General features: G+C 44.0%; 2 protein-coding genes across 2 annotated transcripts in view; one reads left to right on the forward strand and one right to left on the reverse strand.

Moving 5' to 3' along the window:
* Positions 1-12: 12 nt before the first annotated feature.
* GDF11 (growth differentiation factor 11) lies at positions 13-6,353 on the forward strand (the record flags this gene model as incomplete). Its single annotated transcript, XM_080935100.1, has 3 exons — positions 13-454; positions 4,962-5,359; positions 5,973-6,353. 3 exons carry the CDS (start codon positions 13-15, stop codon positions 6,351-6,353), a joined length of 1,221 nt encoding a protein of 406 aa, XP_080791226.1.
* Positions 6,354-12,665: 6,312 nt separating this feature from the next.
* SARNP (SAP domain containing ribonucleoprotein) overlaps positions 12,666-27,496 on the reverse strand; it is a 55,758-nt gene continuing 40,927 nt past the window's right edge. The window contains exons 10-11 of the mRNA XM_080935169.1: positions 17,016-17,105; positions 12,666-13,444 (exon numbers count right to left, since the gene is read on the reverse strand). Coding sequence (XP_080791295.1) covers positions 13,403-13,444; positions 17,016-17,105 — 132 coding nt within the window. The 3' untranslated portion in view covers positions 12,666-13,402. The remainder of the gene's footprint in view (positions 13,445-17,015; positions 17,106-27,496) is intronic.

Below are 27,496 nucleotides of genomic sequence, written 5' to 3' on the forward strand. Positions count from 1 at the left end.
CTCCCCTGCAGCATGGTGCTCGCGGCCCCGCTGCTGCTGGGCTTCCTGCTCCTCGCCCTGGAGCTGCGGCCCCGGGGGGAGGCGGCCGAGGGCCCCGCGGCGGCGGCGGCGGCGGCGGCAGCGGCGGCGGCCGGGGTCGGGGGCGAGCGCTCGAGCGGACCGGCCCCGTCCGCTGCGCCGGAGCCGGACGGCTGCCCCGTGTGCGTGTGGCGGCAGCACAGTCGCGAGCTGCGCCTGGAGAGCATCAAGTCGCAGATCCTGAGCAAACTGCGGCTCAAGGAGGCGCCCAACATCAGCCGGGAGGTGGTGAAGCAGCTGCTGCCCAAGGCGCCGCCGCTGCAGCAGATCCTGGATCTGCACGACTTCCAAGGCGACGCGCTGCAGCCCGAGGACTTCTTGGAAGAGGACGAGTACCACGCTACCACCGAGACGGTCATAAGCATGGCCCAGGAGAGTAAGTGGGCTGCGGGGTGCGCGCGCGGTGCGGTGCAGTCCGGGAAGGACCCGGAAGCCCTTTCTGCGAAAACTTGACGGATTGGGGAGCCCGGCCACTCCACACAACTTTTTTGAGCGGAGAAGATGGGCAGCGGAGTTGAGTGCACGCCCCGTTCGGGGGTGGGGGGAGGATGGCGCGTTGGGGGAGGGGGGACAAACCGGGCAGGTTGTGAGCTATTGCTTCCCACCCCTTGTGCGAAAAAGATTCAAGTTGAAGTAGTCCTAGAAACTGGCACCCAACAGTGACTTTTCTGGAGCGCTAGGTGGGGGAGCTTCCGTGACCCGTGCAGTCTCAGCTGGGCCGCAGTGCCATCTTCCCACTGCTCTGGCACCAGCACCAACTCCTTGCCCGGTCGGTGCTCCGGAAGGCGCCCACCGGGTTGCGAAGAACTAAGTGTTCCTCTAACGCCAAGGCATAGGACCTAAAGCCGGTGTCCCTCTCGGCAACCCAGCTGACTGACACCTTTCCTTTCTGCACCTGATCTCGCACTGGACCTATCCCCTAGGACCTAGAAGAGCCGTTCCTTCCTGGTACAGAAAGAGCTCAAATAACTCAATTCCACTGCGCTTGCGACTTAACGAGTATCATTTGGTTACTCTCATCTTAGCGTCCTTACTCCCTGTCCTACCCACAGCTGGAGCCAGAGAAGACCCAGGGAGAAAGAATTAGATGAGGGGGATGGGAGAACCCAGGCATCCGAGCCCCTGGCCAAACGGAGGATGAACACTCTGATAGACAGGAGCGGCTTTGAAATTTTATGGCCTGGAAAATCCAGGCCAATACTACCGCCCCCACTGCCTCCTCTCCCTAGGGTCAGGTGACTCCCTTTCCCCTCCCCCACTGACTGTCGCCCCCCCCCCAACTCCAGGGAACCAGGCTTTCTCTATTCCCTAGTGGTTTGGCAAGCCCCCCTCCTTTGGTTTTATGGCTCTCAACAGAAGGGGGGCTGGTTTATTGGCAGATGGGTCATAAAAAGCTGGGGGTTTCGGGAAATCCTGTGGCCTACCCCCATGGTAGAGTACAGGAACCCAGGTGTGCATCTGGAAGGTTGGGCGCCTGGTACTGCCACCCAGTTTCTGCAGAATTCAACTCCAACTTGGTTAGGGTTGTAAAGAAAACTCAAAGAACCAGGAAACTCTGTGTATGTGTGTGGGCAGGAGATCTGATCTTGAATTCTCAGTCTCCCTTGTTCTTATTGCTTATACTTTTGGAAACCAGGGTCAGTCTGAGCTTGACTAAGGGCAGGGATGGGCAAAGGATTCTAGAAAACAGTTGTAGGGAAATTATGAATGACCCAAACTTTTCTGGAAGATGCAGGATAGAGAAAAGATACTCTGGTCTGTTTGGTGTAAAGTGTGTATTTCCAGGGTGAGTGATCCAGCTGTAGGCGTCCGTTGCCCTTCACTATCCCTAGCCTCCTTTAACCAGAAGGCTTGAGCCCAGAATTAACTCTGGTAGTGGGGAGCAGCAGGAAGTGAAGGGAGTCTGAATGCAGGAATTGGGCAGTAGCTGTTAAGCCTGGGGATGGGAATGTACCAGTGGATGAGGCTGGGTCTCACCCTGACTTCCATTTTAGTGCCAGTTCAGGACTTAGGTAACCCAGGAACTGGGTTTCAGACCAGGTATTGTACTTCCCCTTTAAGAGTCTAGCTGCGACCTTAAGAGAGGGAGGGGGAGTAGAGGGGAGGGGAGGGAGAGAGAGAGGGGGGAAAAGGAAAAAGAGACTTTTATAGTCTAATCCCCAGGGACCCGCTTTAATAAGAGACTTGTGCTCTGCTAATCGGGGGAGGTGTTTGTCAGCAGAGATGGCCTCTGCTCCCCTCCCCCTGCCTCCCCTCCCCCAGCCAACCCCGGACCCCAGCCCCCACCTTTCCTAGGCTGTTCGGCCTGCCCTAGTTCCCTCTACCCTCTCACTCTCCCACCCCAGCCTTCATCCCTGGGAACCCAGCCCCCTGCTCTTCTAGGAGCCAAGCCCAGCCCCTCAGTTTGTCTCTCCTGTGCACACTAAGAGGCCCCTGCCCTCTCGCCCAACCTCCTGCCCCTGGGCCATCCAGCCTGAGTTGGGAGAGGGTGTGTGGTGGGGTGGAGGCTGTAGGCAGAGAGGGGGTTGGGCCTTTGCTGAAAATAGTGCAATGACCTCTCTCCCCCACCAGCACCGCCTACTAAACCTGACCTGCTGCCTGCCACCAACCAAATCAATCCAACACAGATGTGGCCCCTTCCCCTCCCCACCAGAGCTCCATAGCTTTACCTGCTTCTTTGTTCCTTCTTCTGCACCTTTACATCTCTTCTTTACCCCACTAGGGTCCTGCCCACTCCAGTCCAGCTAGCCCAGTGTTTTCCATTTCCCAAACATTTGCTCCCCGTATTGTGATCTACTTGTTCGTCCCTCTGCTGGTCTCTGTCTAACCTGTCTTCGTTCTTACCCTATCATCTTCAACCTCTTCCCTTTCCCTGCATCTTGTCCCCTAGAAATATGACTGCAGATACAGACAGTACATGTGGATTCCCTGCACAGGGATAGAGGAGCTCTTCTCCAAAGGACCCAGACTTAAGGATTCCCATGACTCTGTCTCAGCTTTAAGTGGGATGTTTAGTTTATATAATGAACATTTATTGAGAAGCTATTACATTTTTCACGTTCTTTATTTAATGCACAGAATTATCTGTATGACACTGAGCAGTATAGTGGTGAAGGTTAGATACCAGGCAACAACCCAGGCACGTAGTTAAACCTACTTTCACTGTTGCCAGGAGCCTAGGAAGAACCTGCCTCCACCATTTACTGATTGATATTATGGGAGCCACAGAAACACAATGATGATAAAATACTCTCAGGATATCAAACCTCAAAGAGATGAGTATGTAATGACAAGAAACAGACAATCCCAGCTACTAGGAGGCTGACACAGGAATTTCTGAAGTTCAAAGCCTGCCTGAAGTACAGAGAACAAGGTCAGCCTTGGGCAACCCTGTCTCAAAGAGAAAGAGGATGAGGCTCAGCGGTAGGGTACTTGCCTAGCAGGTGTGAGGCCCAAGGTTTGTCTCCCCCCCACCCCCCACCCCCGTAACACATACACACACTCACATGCACAGCTGTGCTGCAATGAGTGCAGTGTGCATTTGGCTTATTGTCACCTCCTAATCTTTGAATTTCCACTCTTCATCCCTGCTGTACCTTATAGGAGCGAGTGTCAGGACACTGGGGTCTTGGAAGAACAAAGGGGAAAGGTGCTGCAGGAGGACAGTGTGCTGTGTTCTGAGTAGATAGTCAGTACATACTTTCTTCCTCAACACATTTAGAACCCTCTTCCTGGGGTCAAGAGCCAACAAGAGACAACAGAGGTTAAGTTCTCCATGATTTTGCAGATGGTAATACTTGGGTGTGACAGACAAGGGCCTAGACTTATCCATACTTACATGGCTCTGGAATAACCTTATTCCAGATTCTTATTTCATCTAGAGAATGGACACTCCTGTCCATAGGATGTGACTTAGGGTGTCTCTAACGCACGTGGGAGGCTGGGAAAAGCTGGGCATCGTGGTACCCACCACAATCTCAACACTGGGAAGGTGAGACAAAGAACTACTATGAGCTGAGGCCAGCATGGGCCACAGTGAACTCCAGGACAGTTGGGGACACTTAACAAACTCATGTCTCAAAACAAAGGCTGAGCTTAAGGAAAGCAAAGGGATAGAGACTCTGCAGGATCTTGAACAAGGGAAACTGGCTAAAATGCAGAGTTGGAATGTTAACTTTGTAAAGTCAGAGGCACTGCACTGAGCAAACAGAGGGAGCTCAGGGGAAAAGATGGCTGCTTACAGTTGACTCGGTGTGTTAAATATGATTTCTGATATTCTGGTCAAGTACAACACTTTTCCTTCCTGAGAAGCTGAGTGTCTTTGCTGGAAGTGAGGAAGCAGCAGAGGACACTTGTTTTCAGGGAGAGGAATGGGGACTCAAAAACACAGGAAATGCTTGGTGGCCCATTCTGAAGGATGTGCTGCTGGGAGTCAGGAGCCTAGATCTCATCTGATCTACTTTATAAATCCATTTCTAAGGACCCTGGGTTATTTCTTCTGATGCCTCTGCTTTTTGGGGGGAGTGGACTACCAGGCTCCTCACCAGAGCAGAAATGGGTGAGGTCACTTGAGGACAGCAGGTATAGTAAGAGGTATGGCTTCTGCGAAGATCAGTAAAGACTCAAAAAGCCAAAGACTGGCTGAGAAGCACTGGGGCAAGGAAGGCCTCAGATAGATGCCACAGCTATCTTAGCAGATGGGTCCTTTGTGTTAGGAGAAATGTGACAGTTTTGGGTAGCAGAGAGGTAGTAGCCAACAAGACAGGCATAGAAGGGTAAAGAACCTGGAAACAGGCTGGGAAGAATCTGCTAATGCCACTGGGGCTGCTGAACCCTTCCACAAACATCCTTTGCTGATGTTGTGCCCACTTCTCTCTTACCAGCGGACCCTGCAGTGCAGACAGACGGCAGCCCTCTGTGTTGCCATTTCCACTTCAGCCCCAAGGTGATGTTCACAAAGGTACTGAAGGCCCAACTGTGGGTGTACCTTCGGCCTGTGCCCCGCCCAGCCACAGTCTACCTGCAGATCTTACGACTGAAACCCCTAACTGGGGAAGGGACCGCAGGGGGAGGGGGTGGAGGCCGGCGGCACATCCGAATCCGTTCACTAAAGATTGAGCTACACTCACGGTCCGGCCACTGGCAGAGCATCGACTTCAAGCAAGTGCTACACAGCTGGTTTCGCCAGCCACAGAGCAACTGGGGAATTGAGATCAACGCCTTTGATCCCAGTGGCACAGACCTGGCTGTCACCTCCTTGGGGCCAGGAGCTGAGGGGCTGGTGAGCAGGGGGCCTGAAGTGGTGGTGGAGGATAACCTGTCCCCAGGAGATGGGGGCTGGAAGAAGTAGACCAGGAATGTGGTGGTTGGGGCCAGGAACTAATTTCAGAGGAGGTGGAGTAGTAACTATCACTTTTCAGGGATTTAAACCAGATGACAGCTGAAAACTGAAACTGGATTTGGGGTGAAGGTATCAATTAGTGGGAGATCCGTGGGAACACAAAACTGACCCTTGGGTGTGGTGTTATCTAATCCTAGCAGTAGGGAGGCTAGACAGGAAGACCAGGAGTTCTGGACCATTTTTTGCTATCTTTGCTACATAGCAATTTTGAAGTCAGCCTGAGCTACATGAGATTCCATTTCAAAACAAAACAAAAAACCTGGCCCTTGTTAAGGCCCTGAGCTAAGAACCTGATGGTTACGTTGCCAGAAAAGGAAGAATTGGGGAACAGGAGAGTGGCTAGATGTCAAAAGAAGCGCACATGTCTGGGTGGGAGCTGTAAACAAGCAGAGGTTATGGTTTCTGGTCTGATGCTCCTGTTGCGATGTACATAGGAAAGTCAGAGGTAGAGAAGTTGTCATGTCACATCTCTTTCCCTCTCCCTGACCCTCAGCACCCTTTCATGGAGCTTCGAGTCCTAGAGAACACAAAACGGTCCCGACGGAACCTAGGCCTAGACTGCGATGAACACTCGAGTGAGTCCCGCTGCTGCCGGTACCCTCTCACGGTGGACTTTGAGGCTTTTGGCTGGGACTGGATCATCGCACCTAAGCGCTACAAGGCCAACTACTGCTCCGGCCAGTGCGAATACATGTTCATGCAAAAGTATCCACACACCCACTTGGTGCAACAGGCCAACCCAAGAGGCTCTGCTGGGCCCTGCTGCACCCCTACCAAGATGTCCCCAATCAACATGCTCTACTTCAACGATAAGCAGCAGATTATCTACGGCAAGATCCCTGGCATGGTGGTGGATCGATGTGGCTGCTCCTAAGGTGTGGGCTATGGTGGATGCCTCCCTCAGACCCTACCCCAAGAACCCCAGCCCTGGTCCCCATTTCCCAAGCCCTAGAGTGCCCCACCCCCACCTCTTCCCATGAATGTCACACCTTGTTCCCTGACCAAGCAGTGTGCAATACAACAGAGGGAGGCAGGTGGGGATGGAGGGGGTGAGGGGTTGGGAGGAAAGAAGGGCAGTCAGGGTGGAATGTATCTGAGATTTGCAGGTGAGAAGGTTTGGCAAGAAGACAAGAGATGTAGGGACAGAGGAAGAAGACGGAAGGATAGAGACAGAACAGACAGAACACTGAGAAAGCAAAGCGACAGAGAGGCAAAAAGGTTAGAGACTAAGCAGACAAGGAGACTGAAATGGGAGTAAGGAGAGCCCTGCCCCAAGCCTGTTTCTCCACAGCAAGGTGAGAGGCTTGGTATAGTTTGGGGGAGTTCCCCTGACAACTCAGTAGGAGTAAGTCAGAAGTCCATTCGTAGCTTTTCCCTCTCTCCTTCCAGTAGCAACAGGAAATGGAATGAGGATGGGGCAAAGTAAGGACCTGGGAGGGGTTTTTTTAATTTATTTATTTATTGTGACTTTTCGTTTTTTTTGGTATTTGGCTTTACTGGAATGGGAGGGACCTTGTCTACTGTGCCCCATTGGCCCCTTATTCCCCAAACCCTGCTCTCCCCCTATACCAACCTACTTAAGCACTTGTACTAAGCCTCCAGGGTTGGGAATGGGAGTAAAGGACAAGAGGGCTGACACATGGAGGTTTCTAACCCATAATCACCCTGACCAACCTTCTCCAGCCAAACGGGTTGAACCGAGTGGTCACAGAAACAGAAGTTCAGACTTTAGACCTGAGGGGTGGGGGGAGGGGGTGGCCTCAACATCTAGGATCTATGAGAGCTACTAAACTATCCCTCGGGCCCACCTTACTCGTGGTATTATTTAGCCAGAGGGTATAGCCTGTTTATCCCCAAATTCCCCTCAGCCAAGAGACCAAAGAGCCTGTGGAATGCCCTTGCTCTCAGCCTCTGTCTTCAGGTCAATAAAAATTAGAATTCCCAGAGTCCTCCAGGTCTGGGAAGGGTTATGGGTCAAGAAAATAGTTGAGGCTGAAGGCTACAGGGCATTTGAATCCAAATCACTACTCTAGGCTAGGGAATATGGCCAGCAGACCAAGGTGGAAGGGATTCTGAAGGGGGCATGTTAGTCCCCCTAACCCAAAGCTCAGGGTGGAAGAAGGAGAACAAGGGAGCAGAGTGTCTATAATTTTTATCTTATTTTTGGAATATAGCAGTACCTGGCAGCACAGAGGGGACAGTACAACAGGGAAATGCAAGTGACAAGGCCAGTTAGCGCAGAGGACGGGAGAGGGTGGAGACTCCTTGGTTTGGAAGGCTTGGGAAGCAGGGCAAGAGACTAGTTGCTACTTCAAGTCACCCACTCATTCCTCCCACAATCCTGACCCACCCTCCTCTGGACTCACTGTGCCTCAGTTTCTTCCCCTTGATGGAATGAGAAGCAGCAGCACCCGCCACAGCCAAGAGATGAATTCTGAGCACTTACCACGGGCACTTTATGGACATAAAAATACCTCTCGCTGTGGAACTAGATAACCAGGGCACCACAATGGTGGTGAAGAGATGTGAGGCTTAAAGGAGTCACAGGCTTCAGAGTACAAGCACCCCTCTGCTTCTCAGCTGGACAATGCCTGAAGCCAAGGAATTTAAAATCTCCACACCCTCCCTAACCATACCTCAGCAGTGGCCTCATGGCTCTAGACAAGAGTCTTAAGAGGATGGGGTGGGGGAAGAAGGGGAGATCACAGCAAATGACCACTAATAGAACCAGCAGTTATGGTCTGGTAGAAACTGGACTGAACTGACCAGCCTGACCAGGAAGGTCTGTACTTCCTAAGAGCACGTTTCTCTCACTTGGGCCAGACCATAGAAAGGACAAAGGTATGTGACTATCCTTAGCACCTAACTCCTATTCTCATAGTGAGGAAAGGAGATCCGGAGTCTCAAGAGGAACGGAGAGGAGTTCTTAAGCCTTTCAACTCACTTTCCATGTAGCAGCAGCTAGTCCCAAGCCTCTCCTCTCTGGCCATCCCTCATCCTTTTTTTTCCCCCTACCCCATCTTAAAGAACAAAACACAACTGACCATCAACATACTTCCTTGGTGGAGGAGAGGAACAGAAAAGTAAAGAGGATTGCTTTCCTCTTGATCTTAGAAAGGGTATGGGTTGGACAATTAGGTATCAGGTAAACTCCTTAGTTTAGAGCTGGGGCATTACACTTCAATTATTGCCTCTTTATTACTACCAAGTTCAGGGGGGAAGGGGTCTTACGAATATACACCTGAGTTGAGCCTCAGTTTCCTGGTCTTCTCTATCCCCTAAGAGGCTTGAGGATATGGCCTAGCATTCAGTGGGAGCTGGCACCTCTTCCCACACTACCTGTGTGGACTGGCCAGTGCTCCTCTGAACGTACTATTAGTGTACTTACTGACTTTGTGTATTTGTTACATCATGTGTGTGGTTGCCTTTGTTTGTTAAGGGTGTCTGAGGAGTATGGGCTGACAGAGGCACTGGAATGCCAGGAAAGAGCTTCTTCAGTGAGACCAAGGGTTCCAAGAAGGAACCATTGCAAAAAGGCCATCAGGCAGTTTTCAAGTTATGTGACAGAGGGCAAAGATGGCCAAAGGGTGCTCTGAGTTTTGGGACAGTCACATGACACAATCCAGCACTTGAACCTGAAAAAAGAAAAATAAAAGCAGTCAAAGAGTTTAATAGTTCAGTGGTGAGCTCTTCTCCCTGATCGAGCGTCATATCCACACCAAGGAGGCCAAGAGCTGAGTGAGGAGGCTGGCTCTAAAAGTCAAAGGGATGACGAGATGAGGATCACTCACTCAGGTGGGGGACAATTAGGAGCACTTACACAGGGCATGGGGGATGATGGCAGGGACTTGGAGCGGGAGGATAAACGAGGCTGGGAAACTGGGTGCTTAGAACTCCTCACAAAGCTGGGTGTGACAGTCCCAAAGACTGCAAAACACTTAGCTCCCACAGAATGAAAAACCTGTAGAAGTTGAAATGGTCCATCCAGAGTTTTATTTTATAGTACTCTAATCCTGGGTGCCTCAGTAGTATTACCAAAATCAAACCAGCAGCTTCCCACTGTAGTTAAATGTTTTGAACACTGAGTCCACTATAAAAAAGAGATTTGCCACATGCCTATAGCACATTCACAAGGCAGAGTCAGGGATGGCAAGAGTCTTGCTTGAGTCCCAGGATTCAATGTACCACCTGGCCTTCTCTGTGCCATTAGTTCTACCAAACCTTTTCTGGCAATGAGACTAAAAGGGGCCTAGGCCTCTTAGAAAAAAGCCCAACCACATAATCATGTGTACTTGTCTATACAAAGGCCCAGATTTCCCCACTCACCACCCCACCCCCATCCTCCTATTTGTGGGAGTATGTTAGGGGGATGTCCCCACTTATCCTAGATCTCAAAACTAACAAAAAGACTATGAAAACTACGTTAGGGATGTGTGCTAAGCACGATGTGCCATTTAATTCTCAGCAAGCCTCAAAATAGGGTTTCTACTGATAGAGAAATCAAGGGATTTGTCCAGTGAGAACTGGGACGTCGTAAGGAAGAACAAGGAGTCAAACCTAAGTAGGTAACATACAATATTATGTTTTAATTTAATCTGCTGTTAAAGGATAAAGGTGGGAAACCAAAATCACCACAGAAAGTGATAAGGTTGAGAAACAACTTAGATCCAAAAGCTTGGTATAATAGGGAACCTTTTCCAGTGTCTGTGAACGCAGCATAACTGGTAAGAGCACTTGCCTAGCATACATGGAGTTTCTATCTACTGCCAAAAACCAGGCAGGCTGCATAGGCCTGTAACCCCAGCACAAGGGAGGCAGAAACAAGATCCAGAAATTTGAGGGACAGCCTGGGTTACAAAAGAGACCATGCCTTAAGAAGAGAGAAATTGTTTAATTTTGAAGAGATTAATAATCAGAAAATAAGTACCACTGTCTGTCAGAGGCCTCATAAGAAAGTGGTTTACAAAAAGTTACCCTGTTTCAACTATCCGAATTCCCCCCTCATTTCAGGTCTGACATAACAAGAAACTCTGCTCTTACACCAGCCTTTACCTCCAGCCCTCTACTCAGCAGTCCTCCAAGATGGCAAAGCCAACGAGCACTTTAGGTTGGAGACAGAGAAAAACAGTCCTAGAGAACAATAGAAAAGGAGATTTACAGCTGAGGAGTGTAGTTTTGCTGCAGCTTACAGACTGGGTGATGAAGAAGGGCGCCTTGCTGCTTGGGTCCCAGAGAGAGAACTCTAAACCAAAATGTTGGCCTGGTCAAACAAAACAGACTCAGGGTTTGGAGACTAGATTAGTGAAAATATGTAGATATTCTGAACTGTTCATGCTCACTGTGTGGAGTGATCACAATGAGACAGAAAAGGGCTCAGGCTTAGGAGTTAGAAGAATCTTCTGATCAGTATATGAACAACTGGAGAGATGGAACAAAGGGATATTAAAAGAAGGAAAAAAAACCCTACACATCTGAAAAGCACCATAAAACATTTGGGAAAAAGCCAAGCCCTGTGGTCCACACCTTTAATCTCAGCATTCAACAGACACGTGCAGGTGGATCTGAGTTTGAGGCAGGCCAGGGAAACAAAATCAGACCTTGTTGTTTCGTTTTCAAAGAATTGGGTAAAGAAAACTAAGTAAAGACAATGATTATGCCTTTAAAAAAGAGGTTCTAAAGAGGCAAATTAGTCTGTAAATGCCCGCTGCTCAAATCTAAAGAACCTGTTTGTCCTCTTAGCTTCCACATTAAAAAGCCAGGTCCAGTAGCATTTGTCTGAATGCAGAACTGAGTTAGAGACAGGTGGGTCAGTGGAAACTATTGGCTAGCCAACTCAGTGAGCTCCAGCCTCTGCCTCAATAAATTAAATGCTGCTCAATCAAGAAGAAATCTGATGTGTCCTAATGGCCTTAACATGTACACATACCCACCCACATCTCTCTCCCTCTCTCCCTCTCTCTCTCCCTCTCTCTCCCTCTCTCTCCCTCTCCCTCCCTCCCTCCCTCCCTCTCTCTCTCTCTCTCTCTCTCTCTCTCTCTCACACACACACACACACACAACAATTTTCTATGGTTGTTTTCAGATGGAGACATTGCAGAGAGGAGGTTATATAGCCATAGGTAAAGATGGAGATGGGGTGGGGTCTCACAGACTGAAAGGGAAGAGAGTCACTCCAATTAAAAAAAAACATTTGGCTGAGGAGGTGACAAAACTTTTCCTTCTATTAAGTTTTTCCAAAGTCTCAGAGAATACAGATTTCACAATAAGTGGGCAACCTTTCATCTGTTCTCCAAAGAAATTTTCCTAAAGTGTCCAAACTTATGTTTCTACCTTTCTTATGAGGCAGAGATTGTGTAGCAGCTGTTGGCCTTGAGATTTCCTGTGCTCAGTAAGTGCTGTGATTATAGCTGTGCCCTGGCTGTCTCGGAACTCCCTCTGTTCAGGCTAGCCTTGAACTTGCAGATTTGACTGTGTGGCCTCCCTAGTGGTTGGAATAAGGTCTGCTCTACCAATGCCCAGCTCTAAGTTTTCAAATAAGGGAACTTTATGACTTTTCCAGAGAAAGGCATTTATTAATACCAAAATATAGAGAAAACGAGAAAGCCAAAGTGGGTGCGATGGTGCTTGTCTGTAATCACAGCTCTAAGAAAGCTAAGAAGGCTGATTAGACTCAAGGCCTCCTGGCCTACATAGCATGTCCCAAGCCAGGCTACAATTAAAACCTGTCTCAAAACAAACAAACGAAAACAACAGAAGAAAAAAGGTATGTGGGAGAGAATTTATATTAACACATCAAAAAGGCCAAGTGGCAGATTTCATGTCTACACAGAGAACAAGCAATCTGTTGAGAATTTAATATTATCCAAGACATGCCACCACTGTAAGAGATGAGGACAAACTAGCACAGAACCTGACCACAAAGTGGAGACAAGGTTAGGACCATTGTGCAGTAGTATTTATCCAGAATGGTGGGAGACGTGCACACCTCTCCCTCCCTCCCTCTCTCCTCTCTGGTTTGTCTGTCTGTCTATCTATCTGTCTGTCTGTCTGTCTGTCTGTCTCTCTCTCTCTCTCTCTCTCTCTCTCTCTCTCACACACACACACACACACACAACCAGGCATCTTGTCCACTTCTGTTCCAACAATGCCTAACATCTCTGACACCCTATCATGCTTTGGATTTCTACACTTCCACCTGAGGAGTGGCCAGCCCATTTACCTTCTTGAGCTAGGTCCCACACAATGACTTCTGGTACAACAGACAGGACCATGTCAGGCCACTCTGAAAAACAGGAATTCTGTTTTATACAGTTAGGCTTCATTCAAAGCAGAAGGCAACCAACCACCGCTCCACACTTTATTCTTTACATTTCCTAAAATCCATGTTATCAGAACGGGTTGCTTCAACCCAAGCAAAGGCTTGGGGTGATTTGGCCTCATATGAATGATAAAATAAAAGTGTATCTGTATGAAGAGATACTAAAAAGTCTTAAGAGGTAAACCCAATCCTTCTTTACCTTCTTTTTTCTACAGGATAGAGACATTATAGTTAGTTCTCCCTAATATTCTATGTGGTCTTAATCAGGCTGTAGGAACTTAAAAGGAACACCTAATAAAACACATTTTCTTTTTCTTTTTTTTATTAATAAGCAAAAATAATTAAAAACAAAAAACAAAAACCACAACAATCTTAAATGTAGAAGAGCAGTTAAATAAAACTGCTACTAAATTCAAGGATGTACCCAACGTACATGCTTCCTCACTGTGAGGCACGTGACTGTGTATGTAGGCAGACAGGTAGGTGGTAGTGTGTGTGGGTGTGTGTGTATGTGTGTGTGTGGTGTGTTTGTGGTGTATGCATATATAAAACCAAGAAAAACTTGAGAAATGGAAACCACTATGGCAGAAAGCACAAGCTTCTCATTATGCAATCCCAAAACGCTCTGCTCTTTTCCTTTTCTTTGCCTGTAACAAAAAGCAAGAAGAAGAAAAAAAAATTAGATTGCAAAATAATAGCAGATTACATTCCTGGCATCTTTTAAACCAAACCCACATTAACTGTCAAAAGGCCCAAGAAGAGATAAACCCTGACTTCAAGCCAGAGACTATCCCAGAATCCCTCAGGTTATCTGGTCAGAACTGGAGCGGTTTAGTGAAAAAGAAAGGAGAGACAAGAGGCAGACAGCCACCAGCACAGAATACACACAGTTAAACAAACAAAGGTGAGGAGGAAAGCAGATTAAGGGGATGAGAAAAGCATGGCAGGAAAATGTAGAGTTCCTTCTAATCAGTAGGAAGATGGGAGACTTCAGAGGACAAAAGGGTTAAACAATGCCATCTACAGAGAGACTGACTCTTTAAAGCCAAGAGAATAAGTTGGAAGAGGAAGGGTGTTGACTCTGTCTCTGTCTCTCTCAAACCAAGCCTTCTCCCTCATATCTGAATTCCCTCAAGTATTCATTTACTATTTAGCAGCTCTCATGTCATAAAGCAGTGCTGTACATGTCTCTAGACATGACTGACACCTACTCAATCACCAGGGTCACATGCTAGCACCACTAGTAGGTGTGTACAGTGAGGCTCAGAAGTTATGCATATTATGGGTTTCTTAAAGAAGGGAGTACTGGAAATCAGACACACAATCTACCACATGTGGCCAAGGAAAAAGCAGTATCCTTCACCTTTCTGTTCAACTGCCCCAGAACACAGGGCAACCTTTCTGTAGTCAATTCACACTTTGGGTTTAATACAGATTTCTTTTCTTTCTTCCTCCCCTTTTTTCTTTATTCTTTGTTTTAAGGCAGAATACACTTCAAATCCTTTGGTTCATGTAGCTTCAGAAGCTCTTTTCTCTTATAGACCATGACTTCCAACCAAAGCCATTGTTTCTACCACCCTCTAACCTGGAGAAACCAATGTAACCACTTAGTGAGATACCTAGCTTAATAAAAGCTTATATGTAAGGAGATAATTCTAATCAGAAGTAAGTGCATCTTGCTAAATCAGCAAGTAACCAGGTATTACCTATAGATAGAACTTTATTTCAGTAGCACAAAGTCTACAAGATTTTTTTTTGTTTTTTTACTTTTTTTTCCTAGTGAAAAGCACAAACTGACCTTTAATTTTTAAGATTTATTTTATGTACATGACTTTTTTTGTCTGCATACATGCTATGTGCCCCATGTACATGATGGGAATTGGACACAGGTACTCTGTAAAAGCAATAAGTTCTCTTAACTGCTGAGCTATCTCTCCAGCCCTCGATCTCTAATCTTCATGACATATATACTTATTTATAAAGAAACTTTAGGGAATAGCAAAATGATTCAAATGGTAAAATGCTTATTGCACAACCATCAGGACCCACATAAAAGTTGAGCAGATTGCCACATGCCTATAACCTAGCACTGGGCAAAGGGAAGATAGGTAGACCCTGGAGCTCACTAACTAGCCAGCCTAACACACTAGTGAGAGACCATTTTAAAAAGGAAGATAAAAGAAAAATAAGAAATGAAGGCAGTCAATGTTTACGTAGAGCCTCTATGTTCTATATGCACATCTGCACCACAGAGACCATGTACAGTGGGGCAAGAGAAGCAAATGAAACAACACTGAAAAACCTGTCCCAGATTTGGAGTAAAAACACTCATTTAAAAACCCTATCTCTTGATGAGAAGAGTCTCTGCAAGTTCAATGTTAGTGCTGTCTAATAGGAGATACATAATGAGACCCTGGAAAGGGAAGAGAGGGAGCCGACTGGGTTGGAAAAACTCTTAATAGTTAAAAACATTTGCTGTTCTTGCAGAAGACCCAAGTTTGGTTCCCAGCACCCACATCAGGTGGCTCACAATCACCATTAACTCTAGCTCTGTTGTGGCCTCCATGGGAATCTAACATACACACCTACAAATAAAAATCAAAGCTAAGGCAGAACATGATGGCACATGACTGTAATCCTAGCACTTAGGCAGAAGGATTGCTTCAATTACAAAGACAAACTGGATGACAAGACTAAAAACTAAATTAGTCTCACCAACACGAATGCCCAATTTGGGGCTGAACAAAGACACTAGTAGACATGCTGGAGTAGGCAGGGAAAAAGTCCACAAGGCTCAATTCTACACAAAGAACAGTAGGCAACTGGGAAAGCTGGGATTGGGAGAGGTGGTCTTTCCTGGGGAAGAGCATACCACACCTATTTGTTGTCCAGGGTCAAACTGTCAGCCTTTTTTAGTGAAAAAAGGGGTCATAAATTTGACACAAAGGAGTGTATAGGAGAGTCTGGAGGAAGACATGTTGTAATGAAGTTATGTCAGTCAGACAGTAGTGGTGCATGCCTTTAATTCCAGCAGTTAGGAGGTAGAGGCCAGCCTGATCTACAGAGTGAGTTCCAGGACAGCCAGGGCTACACAGAGAAACCTGTCTCACTCCAACCCATCCTCCCAAATAAAAGACGCTATTTGCAATTAACTCCAGCCCATGAACTGGATTTAAGCCTATCCCACAAAATGTACAATACCAGTTAATACCTAGTACTGTAAATCTGAGCAAAAGCCTGTGGTTGGCGCACTCACAGATCTCAGGACTGAACCTACTACTATTCTTCTGCTAAATGGACATCATATATCACATTACCTTCAAAGCCCCCTCCCTACCCACCTACAGATTGGTTTACAGCCTTTAGACCTCATCATAGAGAGGGTTTCTGAACAATGCAAGGCAGTAAACTCACAACTGTCAAAGTGCAGAGAGTGTCTGTGGAGTGCTCAGCCACAAACAACATCTATTTGGAACATCAACGAAACTCAGGGACTATTGTATGAGAGGGGGCAGAAAGACAGTAAGAGTCAGAGATTGGAGAACAGTGTCTTTTTGACATGACTCAAACAGCAGCTATGGTTGCCTACACAAGACCTGCACAAAATCAAGCTAGTAAACATTCCAGCATGGAGCATGGAGGTCAAGCACTCCCACCCTAACTGAGGAGGTACTAAGAGTTGATGGCTTGGGGGGAAAAGCCAGTTTTCTTTACAGGAGGTTCCCATAGGCCTCCAGTGGACGGCCCCGAGTCCATCCATTAGCCCTGGTACCTATGAGTATATGAATAACTATGCATTTTTATAAAGAGGTAGGCAAAGAGTAGATATGAAAGGAACAGGTGGTGAATATGATCAATACACACTATATATGCAAAGGATTATTAAAATATTCCATTAGTAAGGGAAAAAGTAGGCTATGAAATTAGAGGTATATTGGCCTCCCTTCTCAATGTAATTTTCCTTGTCTTCTTTTAAGAGCTCTATAGAGGACCAGGGAAACAAGAAATAGGTAGAAGTATTACCCAAGCAACCTGGACAACCTGAGCTCAAGAATGACTCTCTAGAGTTGTCCTCTGACCTACACACAGAAGCCTTGACACTCAAGGGCAAGTGTATGCCTGTAAGTGTGCTCACGCACACAATTCTATTGGTTTGTTTTTTGTTGGTGTTATTTGATTTTATTACTAGCTCTATGAAGCACTCTAAATATAGTTTACCTCTGTATCCTCTGTGGTTCCAGTTCCAGCTGAACTTGTCACAATCCCAAATCTCTCCTTCCGTTTCTTCAGCTTCTCATCGTCCTCAGACTGTCAATGAACAAAGACAACAGCAAAACAAGTTAGTCTCTATTTACAAAAATTACAGGAATAAAACTGTAATTTATTAGTTACAGTAAGCAAACCAACCTTATATCAAGAGCCAAGGGTCACACAAACACAAAAGACAGAAAAGACAATAAACAATCACTTCGGCATGGTGGCACACACATTTAATCCCACCACTTGAGAGGAAAAAGCAGGCGGATCTCTATGAATTTAAGGGGATCCTGGTCTACAAAGCATATCCAGAACAGCCAGAGCTACAAGGAAACACCCTGTCTTGAAAAAACAAAGCAGTCAGCACTGACTGCTCTTCCAGAGGTCCTGAGTTTAATTCCCAGTAACAACATGGTGGCTCACAACCATCTGTAACAGGATCCTATACAGTCTTCTGCTGTGAGTCTGAAGACAGCTGCAGTATACTCACATACACTAAATAAATATATTTTTAGGGGCTGGAGAGATGGCTCAGTGGTTAAGAGCACTGACTGCTCTTCTAGAGGTTCTGAGTTCAAATCCCAGCAACCACATGGTGGCTCACAACCATCTGTAATGAGATCTGATACCCTCTCTTGACGTGTCTGAAGACAGCTACAGTGTATTTATATATAATAAATAAATAAATCTTTTAAAAAATTTTAAGAAAGGACATAAAAAACTCCCTTGAAGAAATACAGAAGAAAACAGGTAAACAGGTAGAAGCCCTTAAAGAGGAAACACAAAGAAATTCCTGAAAGAATTACAAGAAAATACAACCAAACAAGTGAAGGAATTGAACAAAACCATCCATAATCTAAAAATGAAAATAGAAACAATTAAAAAAAATCACAAAGTAACACAACCCTGGAGACTGAAAACCTAAGAAAGAGAGCAGAAGTCATAGATGCAAGCATCACCAATGGAATACAAGGATAAGGGAGAGAATCTCAGGGAAAGAAGATATAACAGAAAACACTGAAACAACTATCATAGGAAATGCAAAAAGCTACTAACCCAAAACATCCAGGAAATTCAGGACAGAATGAGGAGATCAAACCTAAGGATAATAGGTATAGAAGAGAACAAAGATTCCCAACTTAAAGGGCCAATAAGTATCCTCAACAATATTACAGAAGAAAACTTCCTTAACCTAAAGAAAGAGATGCCCATGAACATGCGAGAAGCCTACAGAACTCCTAATAGACTAGACTAAAAAAGAAATTACTCATGTTAAATAATAATCAAAACACCAAATACACAAAACAAAGACAGAATATTAAAAGCACTAAGGGAAAAAGGTCAAGTAATACATAAATGCAGACCTATTAGAATTACATCAGACTTCTCACCAGAGACTGTAAAAGCCAGAAGATCTTGGGCAGATGTGATACAGACCCTAAGATAACACAGATGCCAGTCTAGGCTATTATACCCAGCAAAACTCTCAATTAACATAGATGGAAAAACCAAGATATTCCGTGACAAAACCAAATTTACAGAATATCTTTCCACAAATCCAGCCATACAAAGGATTAATAGATGGAAAACTCCAACACAAGGAAACTACACACAAGAAAAAGCAAAAAGATAATCTTCTTTCAACAAACCCAAAAGAAGACAGGCACACAAACGTAACTCCATCTCAAACAACAAAAATAACAGGAAACAATCTCTTTTCCTTAATATCTCTTAACATCACTGGACTTAATTCCCCAATAAAAAGAGATAGACTAACAGACTGAATATATAAACAGGACCCAGCATTTTGCTGCATACCAGAAACACATCTCACTGACAAAGGCAGATACCGCCTCAGGCTGGATGGGAAAAAAAAAAAATCAAAGCAAATGGTTCCAAGAAATAAGCTGGAATAATCATTCTAATATTGAATAAAATCAACTTTCAACCAAAAGTTATCAAAAAGATAAGGAATGACACTCACACTCAAAGGAAACAAAATCTATCAAGATGAACTTTCAATTCTGAACACCTATGTTCCAAATAAATGGACAAGCACCCACATTCATTAAAAAACAAAAATTTTACTAAAGCTCAAAGCACACATTGCACCTCACACAATAAGAGTGGGAGACTTCACTACCCTACTCTCATCAATGGACAGATCAAATCATTGAAACAAACAAAACAGGACACAGTGAAACTAACAGAAGTTATGAACCAAATGAATTTAACAGACATCTATAGAACATTTCATCCTAAAACAAAAGAGTATGCCTTCTTCTCAGTACCTCATAGTACCTTCTTCAAAACTGACCATATAATCACTCACAAAACTGGCCTCAATAGATATAAGAAAATTTAAATAAGCCCATGCATTCTATCAGATCACCATGGACTAAGACTGGTCTTTGATAATAACAAAAATAACAGAAAGCCCACATACACATGGAAGCTGAACAAAGCTGTACTCAATGATGACTTCTTGGTCAAGGAAGAAATAAAGAAAGAAATTAAAGACTTTTTAGAATTTAATGAAAAGGAAGGCACAACACACCCAAACTTATGGGACACAATGATAGCCATGCTAAGAGGAAAACTCATAGCTCCGAGTGCCTCCAAAAAGAACCTGGGGAGAGCATACACTAGCAGCTTGACAATACACCTGAAAGCTCTAGAACAAATAAAAAAGCAGATATACCCAAGAGGAGTAGACGGCAGGAAATAATCAAACTCTGGGCTGAAATCAACCAAGTAAAACAGAAAGAACTATACAAAGAATCGACAAAACCAAGAACTGGTTCTTTGAGAAAAATCAACAAGATAGATAAACCCTTAGCCAGACTAACCAAAGGACACAGACACAGTATTCAAATTAACAAAATCAGAAATGAAAACAATAGAGCACCAAAAAAATTTCAAAAAATAAATCAGATCTACTACAAAAACCTATACTCAACAAAACTGGAAAATCTAGATGAAATAGACAATTTTCTAGACAGATACCAGGTACCAAAGTTAAATCAGGATCAGGTATTACCATTTAAACAGTCCCATAACCCCTAAAGAAATAGAAGCAGTCATTGAAAGTATCCCACCACCCCCACACTCCCCCAAAAAGCCCCAGGGCCAGATGGGTTTAGTGCAGAATTCTATCAAACCTTCAAAGAAGACCTAATAGCAATACTCTTGAAAGTATTCCAAAAAATAGAAACAGAAGAAACACTACCCAATTCATTCTATGAAGCCACAATTACATTCATACATAAACCACACAAAACCCAACACAGAAAGAAAACTTCAGACCAATTTCCCTTATGAATATCGACTCCAAAATACTTAATAAAATTCTTGCAAACCAAATCCAAGAACACATCAAAAATGATCATTCACCATGATCAAGTAGACTTCATCCCAGAGATGCAGATATGGTTCAATATACAGAAATCTATCAATGTAATCCACTATAAAAACAAACTCAAAGGGGGGAGGGGGAAGAAACCCACACGATCATCTCATTAGATACTAAGCAAGCATTTGACAAATTCAACACCCCTTCAGGTTAAAAGTCTTGGAAAGATCACGAATTAAAGGCCCATACCTAAACACAGTAAAAGCAATATACAGCAAACCAATAGCCAACATCAAACTAAATGGTGAGAAACTTGAAGCAATACCACTAAAATCAGAGAGACAAGGTTGCCCACTCTCTCCCTACCTATTCAATATAGTACTGGAAGTTCTAGCTAGAGCAATCAGACAGCAGAAAGAGGTCAAAGGGATAAAATAGGAAAGAAAGAAGTCAAAATATTTGCAGACGATATGATAGTATACTTAAGTGACCCCAAAAATTCCACCAGAGAACTCCTACAACTGATAAACAACTTCAGCAAAGTGGTTGGATATAAAATTAACCCAAACAAATCAGCAGCCTTCCTCTATTCAAAGGGTAAACAGTCTGAGAAATAAATTAGGGAAACTATATCCTTCACAATAGTCACAAACAGTATAAACTACCTTGGCATGACCTTCACCAAACAAGTGAAAGATCCCTGTGACAAGAACTTCAAGACTCTGAAGAAAGAAATTGAAGAAGATCTCAGAAGATGGAAAGATCTCCTATGCTCATGGATTCGCAGGATTAATATAGTAAGAATGGCCATCTTGCGGAAAGCCATCTACAGATTTAATGCAATACCCATCAAAATTCCAACTCAATTCTTCATAGAGTTAGAAAGAGCAATTTGTAAATTCATTTGGAATAACCAAAAACCCAGTATAGTGAAAACTATCTTCAATACTAAAAGAACTTCTAGAGGATCTACCATCCCTGACCTCAAGCTGTATTACAAATCAATCATGATAAAAAACTGTTTGATACTGGTACAGAGACAGGCAGGTAGGTCAATGGAATAGAAATGAACCCACACTCCTATGGTCACTTGATCTTTGACAAAGGAGCTAAAAACATTCAATGGAGAAAGGACAGCATCTTCAACAAATGGTACTGGTTCAACTGTCAGTCAGCATATAGAAGAATGCAAATTGATCCTTTCTTATCTCTTTGTACAAAGCTCAAGCCCAAGTGGATCAAGGACCTCCACATAAAACCAGATACACTGAAACTAGTAGAAGATAAAGTGGGGAAGAGCCTCACACAGGCACAGGGGGAAATTTCCTGAACAGAACACCAATGATTTATGCGCTAAGATTAAGAATTGACAAATGGAACCTTATAAAATTGCAAAGCTTCTGAAAGGCAAAGGATACTATCAATAGGATAAAACATCAACCAACAGATTGGGAAAAGATCTTTACCAATCATACATCTGATAGAGGGCTTATTTCCAATATATACAAAGTTAGACTCCATATTTAATAACCATATTTAAAAACTCGGGTACAGAGCTAAACAAAGAATTCTCAACTGAGGACTATGGAATGGCTGAGAAGTACCTAAAGAAATGTTCAGCATCCTTAGTCATCAAGGAAATGCAGATCAACCCTGAGATTCCACCTCACATCAGTCAGAATGTCTAAGATTAAAAACTCAGGTGACAGCAGATGCTGGCGAGTATGTGGAGAAAGGAACACTCCTCCATTGTTGGTGGTGTTGTAAACTGGTACAACCACTCTGGAAATTAGTTCGGCAGTTCCTCAGAAAACTGGACATAGTACTACCTGAGGACCCAAAAGAAGCTCCAACATCTAACAAAGACACATGCTCTACTATGTTCACAGCAGCCTTATTTAAAATAGTCAGAAACTGGAAATAACCCAGGTGTCCTTCAACAGAGGAATGGATACAGAAAATGTGGTATATTTACACTATAGAGCACTATTCAGCTATTAAAAACAATGACTTCATGATATTAGAACTAGAAAATATTATCCTGAGTGAGGTAACCCAGTCACAAAAGAACACACATGATATGCACTCACTGATAAGTGGATATTAGCCCAAAAGTTCAGAATACCCAAGATACAATTCACTGACCATATGAAGCTCAAGAAGAAGGAAGACCAAAGTGTTCATCTCTAGGGTTCACTGGTCCCAAATCACCCTTACCTATTCAGCAAGCTCCATTCAGGTCAAGGAAAGACTACCTCAGAAAACAACAGTGTAGAGTCACCTAGAGGGCTTAACTGATAAATCTAGATAGTCCCAAAGCTGTTCGTATTTTAATGTTAATTCCACTTCCCCAAGAAAGGCTGCCTAGTCACATACTCATGAAGGTGACTTCATCTGAACCTTCCTATTCTAATTAGTAAAATAAAGGAGAGAGCCAATGATTGGGCAGGGTAAGGGAGGTGGAGAGAGGAGGGTCAAAGGTCAGAGGAGGACCAGGGAGAAGTTCCAAGATGGAGATAGAGAAGAATGAATTGAATCCAGGTGGGCTTTATTGGCGTTAAGTAGCTATGAACATTTAAGAATTTTGTAGGTCTAATATCTCATACAGAAGTGCAGTTCATATCTTTGTCTATTTGATATAACCTTATTGTGTAGAGGGCTTGTGAATTGAGAATTGAATATATAAACCTGTATGCAAAGCTATCAGGCCTTGTGTTTGTGTTGGGATTTGGGGTAAAGAAATACCTTGGGACAGAGGCAGTAGGGCAGTCAGAGTAAACCGCCAGGGAAGGGAGTCATGGGGACAGGAGTGAAACCTGGGGGGCAGCTTGGACCGAACAAGTGTCCATGCACACGGCTCCGTACTAAAGTAGCACTGTGAAGTGAGACTGGTAAGGAGATAAGCCTTTCTATTTTTAATATTTACTGGTAACAGATTTGCCTTTGCCACATCTGACTGGTACCCATAGAGTAGGAAAGAACTGATTCTTCTAAGTTGTCCTGTGAGGCAGACGGACAAACAGAGACAAATCAAAACTGGCACCTGAATAACAACTGAAGCTGACCTCTGGCATCCATATATATGTGAGCCCACACACATTTAAAAAGATGAACTTACACATAAAACTCCTAAAGATTATTTTATGTGCTTCCCCTAACATGTTTGTCATCATCGTGTACCTAGTGAGCAGAGACCTGAAGATCGTGTTGGGTCTACTGGAGCCAGAGATACACTTGGTTGTAAACCACCAAGTATGTCTGAACTTGTGTTTCTGGAGGAGCAGCCAGTGTGCTTGTAACCACTGAGCTGTTTCTTCTGCACCCAAAAGACAGGAGGTAAGCACAGGTATCTGCCAGAGGCTCTGGATACTTTGCAAGCAGTTGTGAAATTCATGTCTACCCAGTAACTGGGAAGAATAGTTCAATTTACACTGAGTGGGAGGTAGCTGGTCATTCTCTTTAGGCTGTTTTAAAGCACCAGTATCTGAGTAGGGTAGATCTCCTGTAACCTCAGCAGCTGGGGCAGGTGGTGCTGAGATTTCAGCTGCTGGTGACTGGGCATACTTAGGAAAGATGGTAAAAGAGGAAATAACAAAATAGGATAGATAACTAAAGCTGTGCTTAGGCCCTTACCCGAATATATGCTGGTTCTCCATCAACAGTGCTGGAGAAAGCAGTTGGTATAGTTTTTTAGTGAGTTAGTTAGAAACAGGGTCTTTTTATGTAGCCCTACCTGTCCTAGAATTTCCTATGTAACCCAGCTACCTCTAATTCAAAGTTTCTCTTGCTGGGATCAAAGGCATGAGTCACCAATGCCAGGATTTTGTTTTCATTTTTGAATGTACTTCTGTGAGATTCTTCTACATTAAATTTTTGTTCAAATTTTTAATTATTTTTGTTTAAATCCCAAAAATTCCTATTTTATAGGCATACTATGTCTCTGAGTATTCCAAAACCAGAGGCCAAAGCAAAGATAATCAAGAGACCTACAGATGCACATGGATGTTCCAACACCTTATACTTGAATCTCAACCAAGAAATTGCCTTTGTCCCTGAGATCAATAGCAGCCACTTCTAGGTAAAGTCAGGGCAGCTACCCAGCCTTCTGCGCTCTCTCAATTTAACCAATCTCTTCATATAGCCAGAGTGAGCACTAGCCAGATCTTAGACTCTTTTGGTTTATTTTCTTCCCTTTGCTATTTCTTTTTCTTGTAAGTACAGCTAAGATTTCTTAGGGGCAGTGAGACCAGAATGAACCCTACCAAACTATGTAACGAACCATCAGGCATTATCAGAATAAACCATTACCCACCTAGTTTTTCTAAGATTTTTCTTTATAACCAAAATCTAATCTACAGTAGGGTATTCAACAAATTTCTGAACCATTAAAATTGGCAAGCAGGTTCTAAGAAAAATAAAAAAAGATCTTGTCCTTGGCCAAAGAAACTAATCTGAGTGCTTCTGTGTGTTTGGTGCCATTCACAGTATCTCAGTTCTTATAACCCTATGAATTAGGCACTATAAACAAACTCATTTCATAAACAGGAAACTCAGGCTTAAAGAGATTAAGTACCTTGTAAAACCAAGTCTCACAAACTGTAAGCAGCAGAATCGGCCAGAACTGGAATCCAGAATACTCAAGAAATCACTTTTCCTAATTTGCTGCTTTACATAAGCACATCTTTGGAAGAATACACACTGTATTTAATTCCCAAGCAGAGAATCATAAGATTCTTACCTGTTGGTACAGTTATCTGTCAGTGACTTTTACCCACACCCACATCACATCACTGCATCAATACTAGGATCCCATCTCCTACCACCCAACACTGCTTTCTACTTTCTAAGACTATGGGGGAAGAATTCCAGCTAGTAATCTCATACTGAACTTTTCCCACAAATTTGTTTTTAACTTTTGCTTAATGGCTATTCCATCTGTTGAAATGTAATGCATAATAAAAAAAAAATTCCATTACATTTTCACTGCAAGTCAAGGTACCCAAGTACTAAGATAGAAAACTGACTAAGATAGAAAACTGAGAGCTGGACATGGTGGCACATACCTCTGGTTCCGGCACTGGGGAGGCAGAGGCAGGAAGATCTCTGAGTCTGAGGCTGTCTGGTCTACAGACTGAGTTCCAGGACAGCCAGAGCTACACAGAGAAACCCTGTCTCGAAGGGGGGAAAAACCCAAAGAGAAATAAATGGAGTTTTATTTATTTTTTTTTTAAAATAACACTCAGTATCTGAGGATCAAAAGAACATTTTCATTGGTAGGAGGAGGGACTAGACCAACAATAACTACCACTATGAGCTTTTCTAAAAAACTTCAATTCCACACTAAAAGAGCACCATAACAGGCTCAAGACACAAATGATATGACTACAGCTGAGACAGTATTATGGAAAAACAAACCTGGGGCCACTACCCTTACAAATCCCACTACAAACCTTCATCTGGAATAAGAGGAGCCAGCTCCATTCTTCTGGTATTTATTGTTACTATGTTGTTATTAGTACTCTGTGTATATGATGGGAGGCACCTGAGGTCACAGGTCACCTCTATACTGTTGGTTCTTTTCCATTTTCTGTGTGTTCTGGGAGTGGAACTCGGGTCACCAGTGCCTCTACTCACTGGACCCTTGCCCCAACCCTGTGGGGTTTTTTGAGGTCTTCCGTAGCCTAAGCTTGCCTCTAACTCCAGATCTTCCTCCCACGCCCTTGTACTGCACGAGTAAGGAGAGAGAGAGAGAGAGAGAGAGAGAGAGAGAGAATGAATATGAATGTGTGTGTGTGTGTGTTGGGAAGGTAGCCCTTTGCCTACTTCTTTATTCTGATAATGTCTCAATTCCCCTTTTAGCTGAAAGATGAGGGAAGAATGAGACAAGAAAGATCCTGACTAAATACCACATACTTCATGAGTATTGTTTTATTCAGATCTGGGGCTATCAGTTTAGGTAAAGCCTCTTCTCCAAATAATCTTCCTCAGTTCTGCCTGCCTTCCCCTCCCCAGCTAAGAACCTTCAGGAGCTCTTCCTCCTTACTCTGCAGGGAATAGCGGTGCACCAGTAAATCAACACAGTTCTTAGGATCTCCCTCACCTTGTGGAAACAAATCTACAATAAATGTCACGCCATCCTAACTGACAGCTTCTGATTCATGGGTTAACAAGACCCATCTTGAATGAGGAAAATTACCACAATCAAAGCACATCTTGGTGCATTTACCAACTCAATGTTCCCCTAGGCCTTGATCAAGTACATAAATGGGCTATGCATCTGCAGGCAGCGGAGACCCTCCTGGTGAACCATATAAACTTTATCCTCCACCGTCACTCCCTCAATCTCTCAACTCTAAACACGTTTTTCTTCTTGTGAAGATTTCTCTTCAGAAAAAGAAATGTTTTGTTCTGAAATACTTTATTTCCCCATCAAATGTAAACTCAAAACATTCAATTTACATCCAAAATAAAGGAGAAACCTGCCCTCATCAACCAGACACAGGTACTAGTTTTTAAATTAGCGTATATACCTCTATTTCCCCAGTCTCATTCCTCAAGACCACAATATCCCTGATGCAGTAATTTCAGCATACACAACCCTTCTGACACCCAACTATTTTGTCTTTGCTTTTCTTTTTAAAAATCACATTTAAAACCTTTAAGCCCAGCACTGGGAGGCACAGGCAGGAGGCTGTGAGTTTAAAGGCAGCATGGTCTACATAACAGCCAGAACTAATAGACCCTATCTCAAAACAAAAACCAAAACCAAGTAACACAAGCACACTAACAAAAACCTCACTTATGATTTAATAATTGTACAGAAGACGAAAGTGCACCCATATAAAAAGAACAGAGGTGGCAGCAAGATGGCTGAGCAGGTAAAGACACTCATGTCAGGCCTGATGGAGTTCAATCAGAGGGAGTTCCAGGACAGCCACCAGTACAAAGAGAAACTGTCTCAAAAAAATTAAGGAAGGAAGGAACGAACGAACGAACGAAGGAAGAAAGGAAGAGAAAGAAAAAGAAATGAAAGGGGGAAAGAGTGAAATCAACAGCAACAAGAAAGAGAACAGAACAGGTTGGACGGGTA

This window comes from Micromys minutus, assembly GCF_963924665.1.
Source record: "Micromys minutus genome assembly, chromosome: 22".
Lineage (NCBI taxonomy): Eukaryota > Metazoa > Chordata > Mammalia > Rodentia > Muridae > Micromys > Micromys minutus.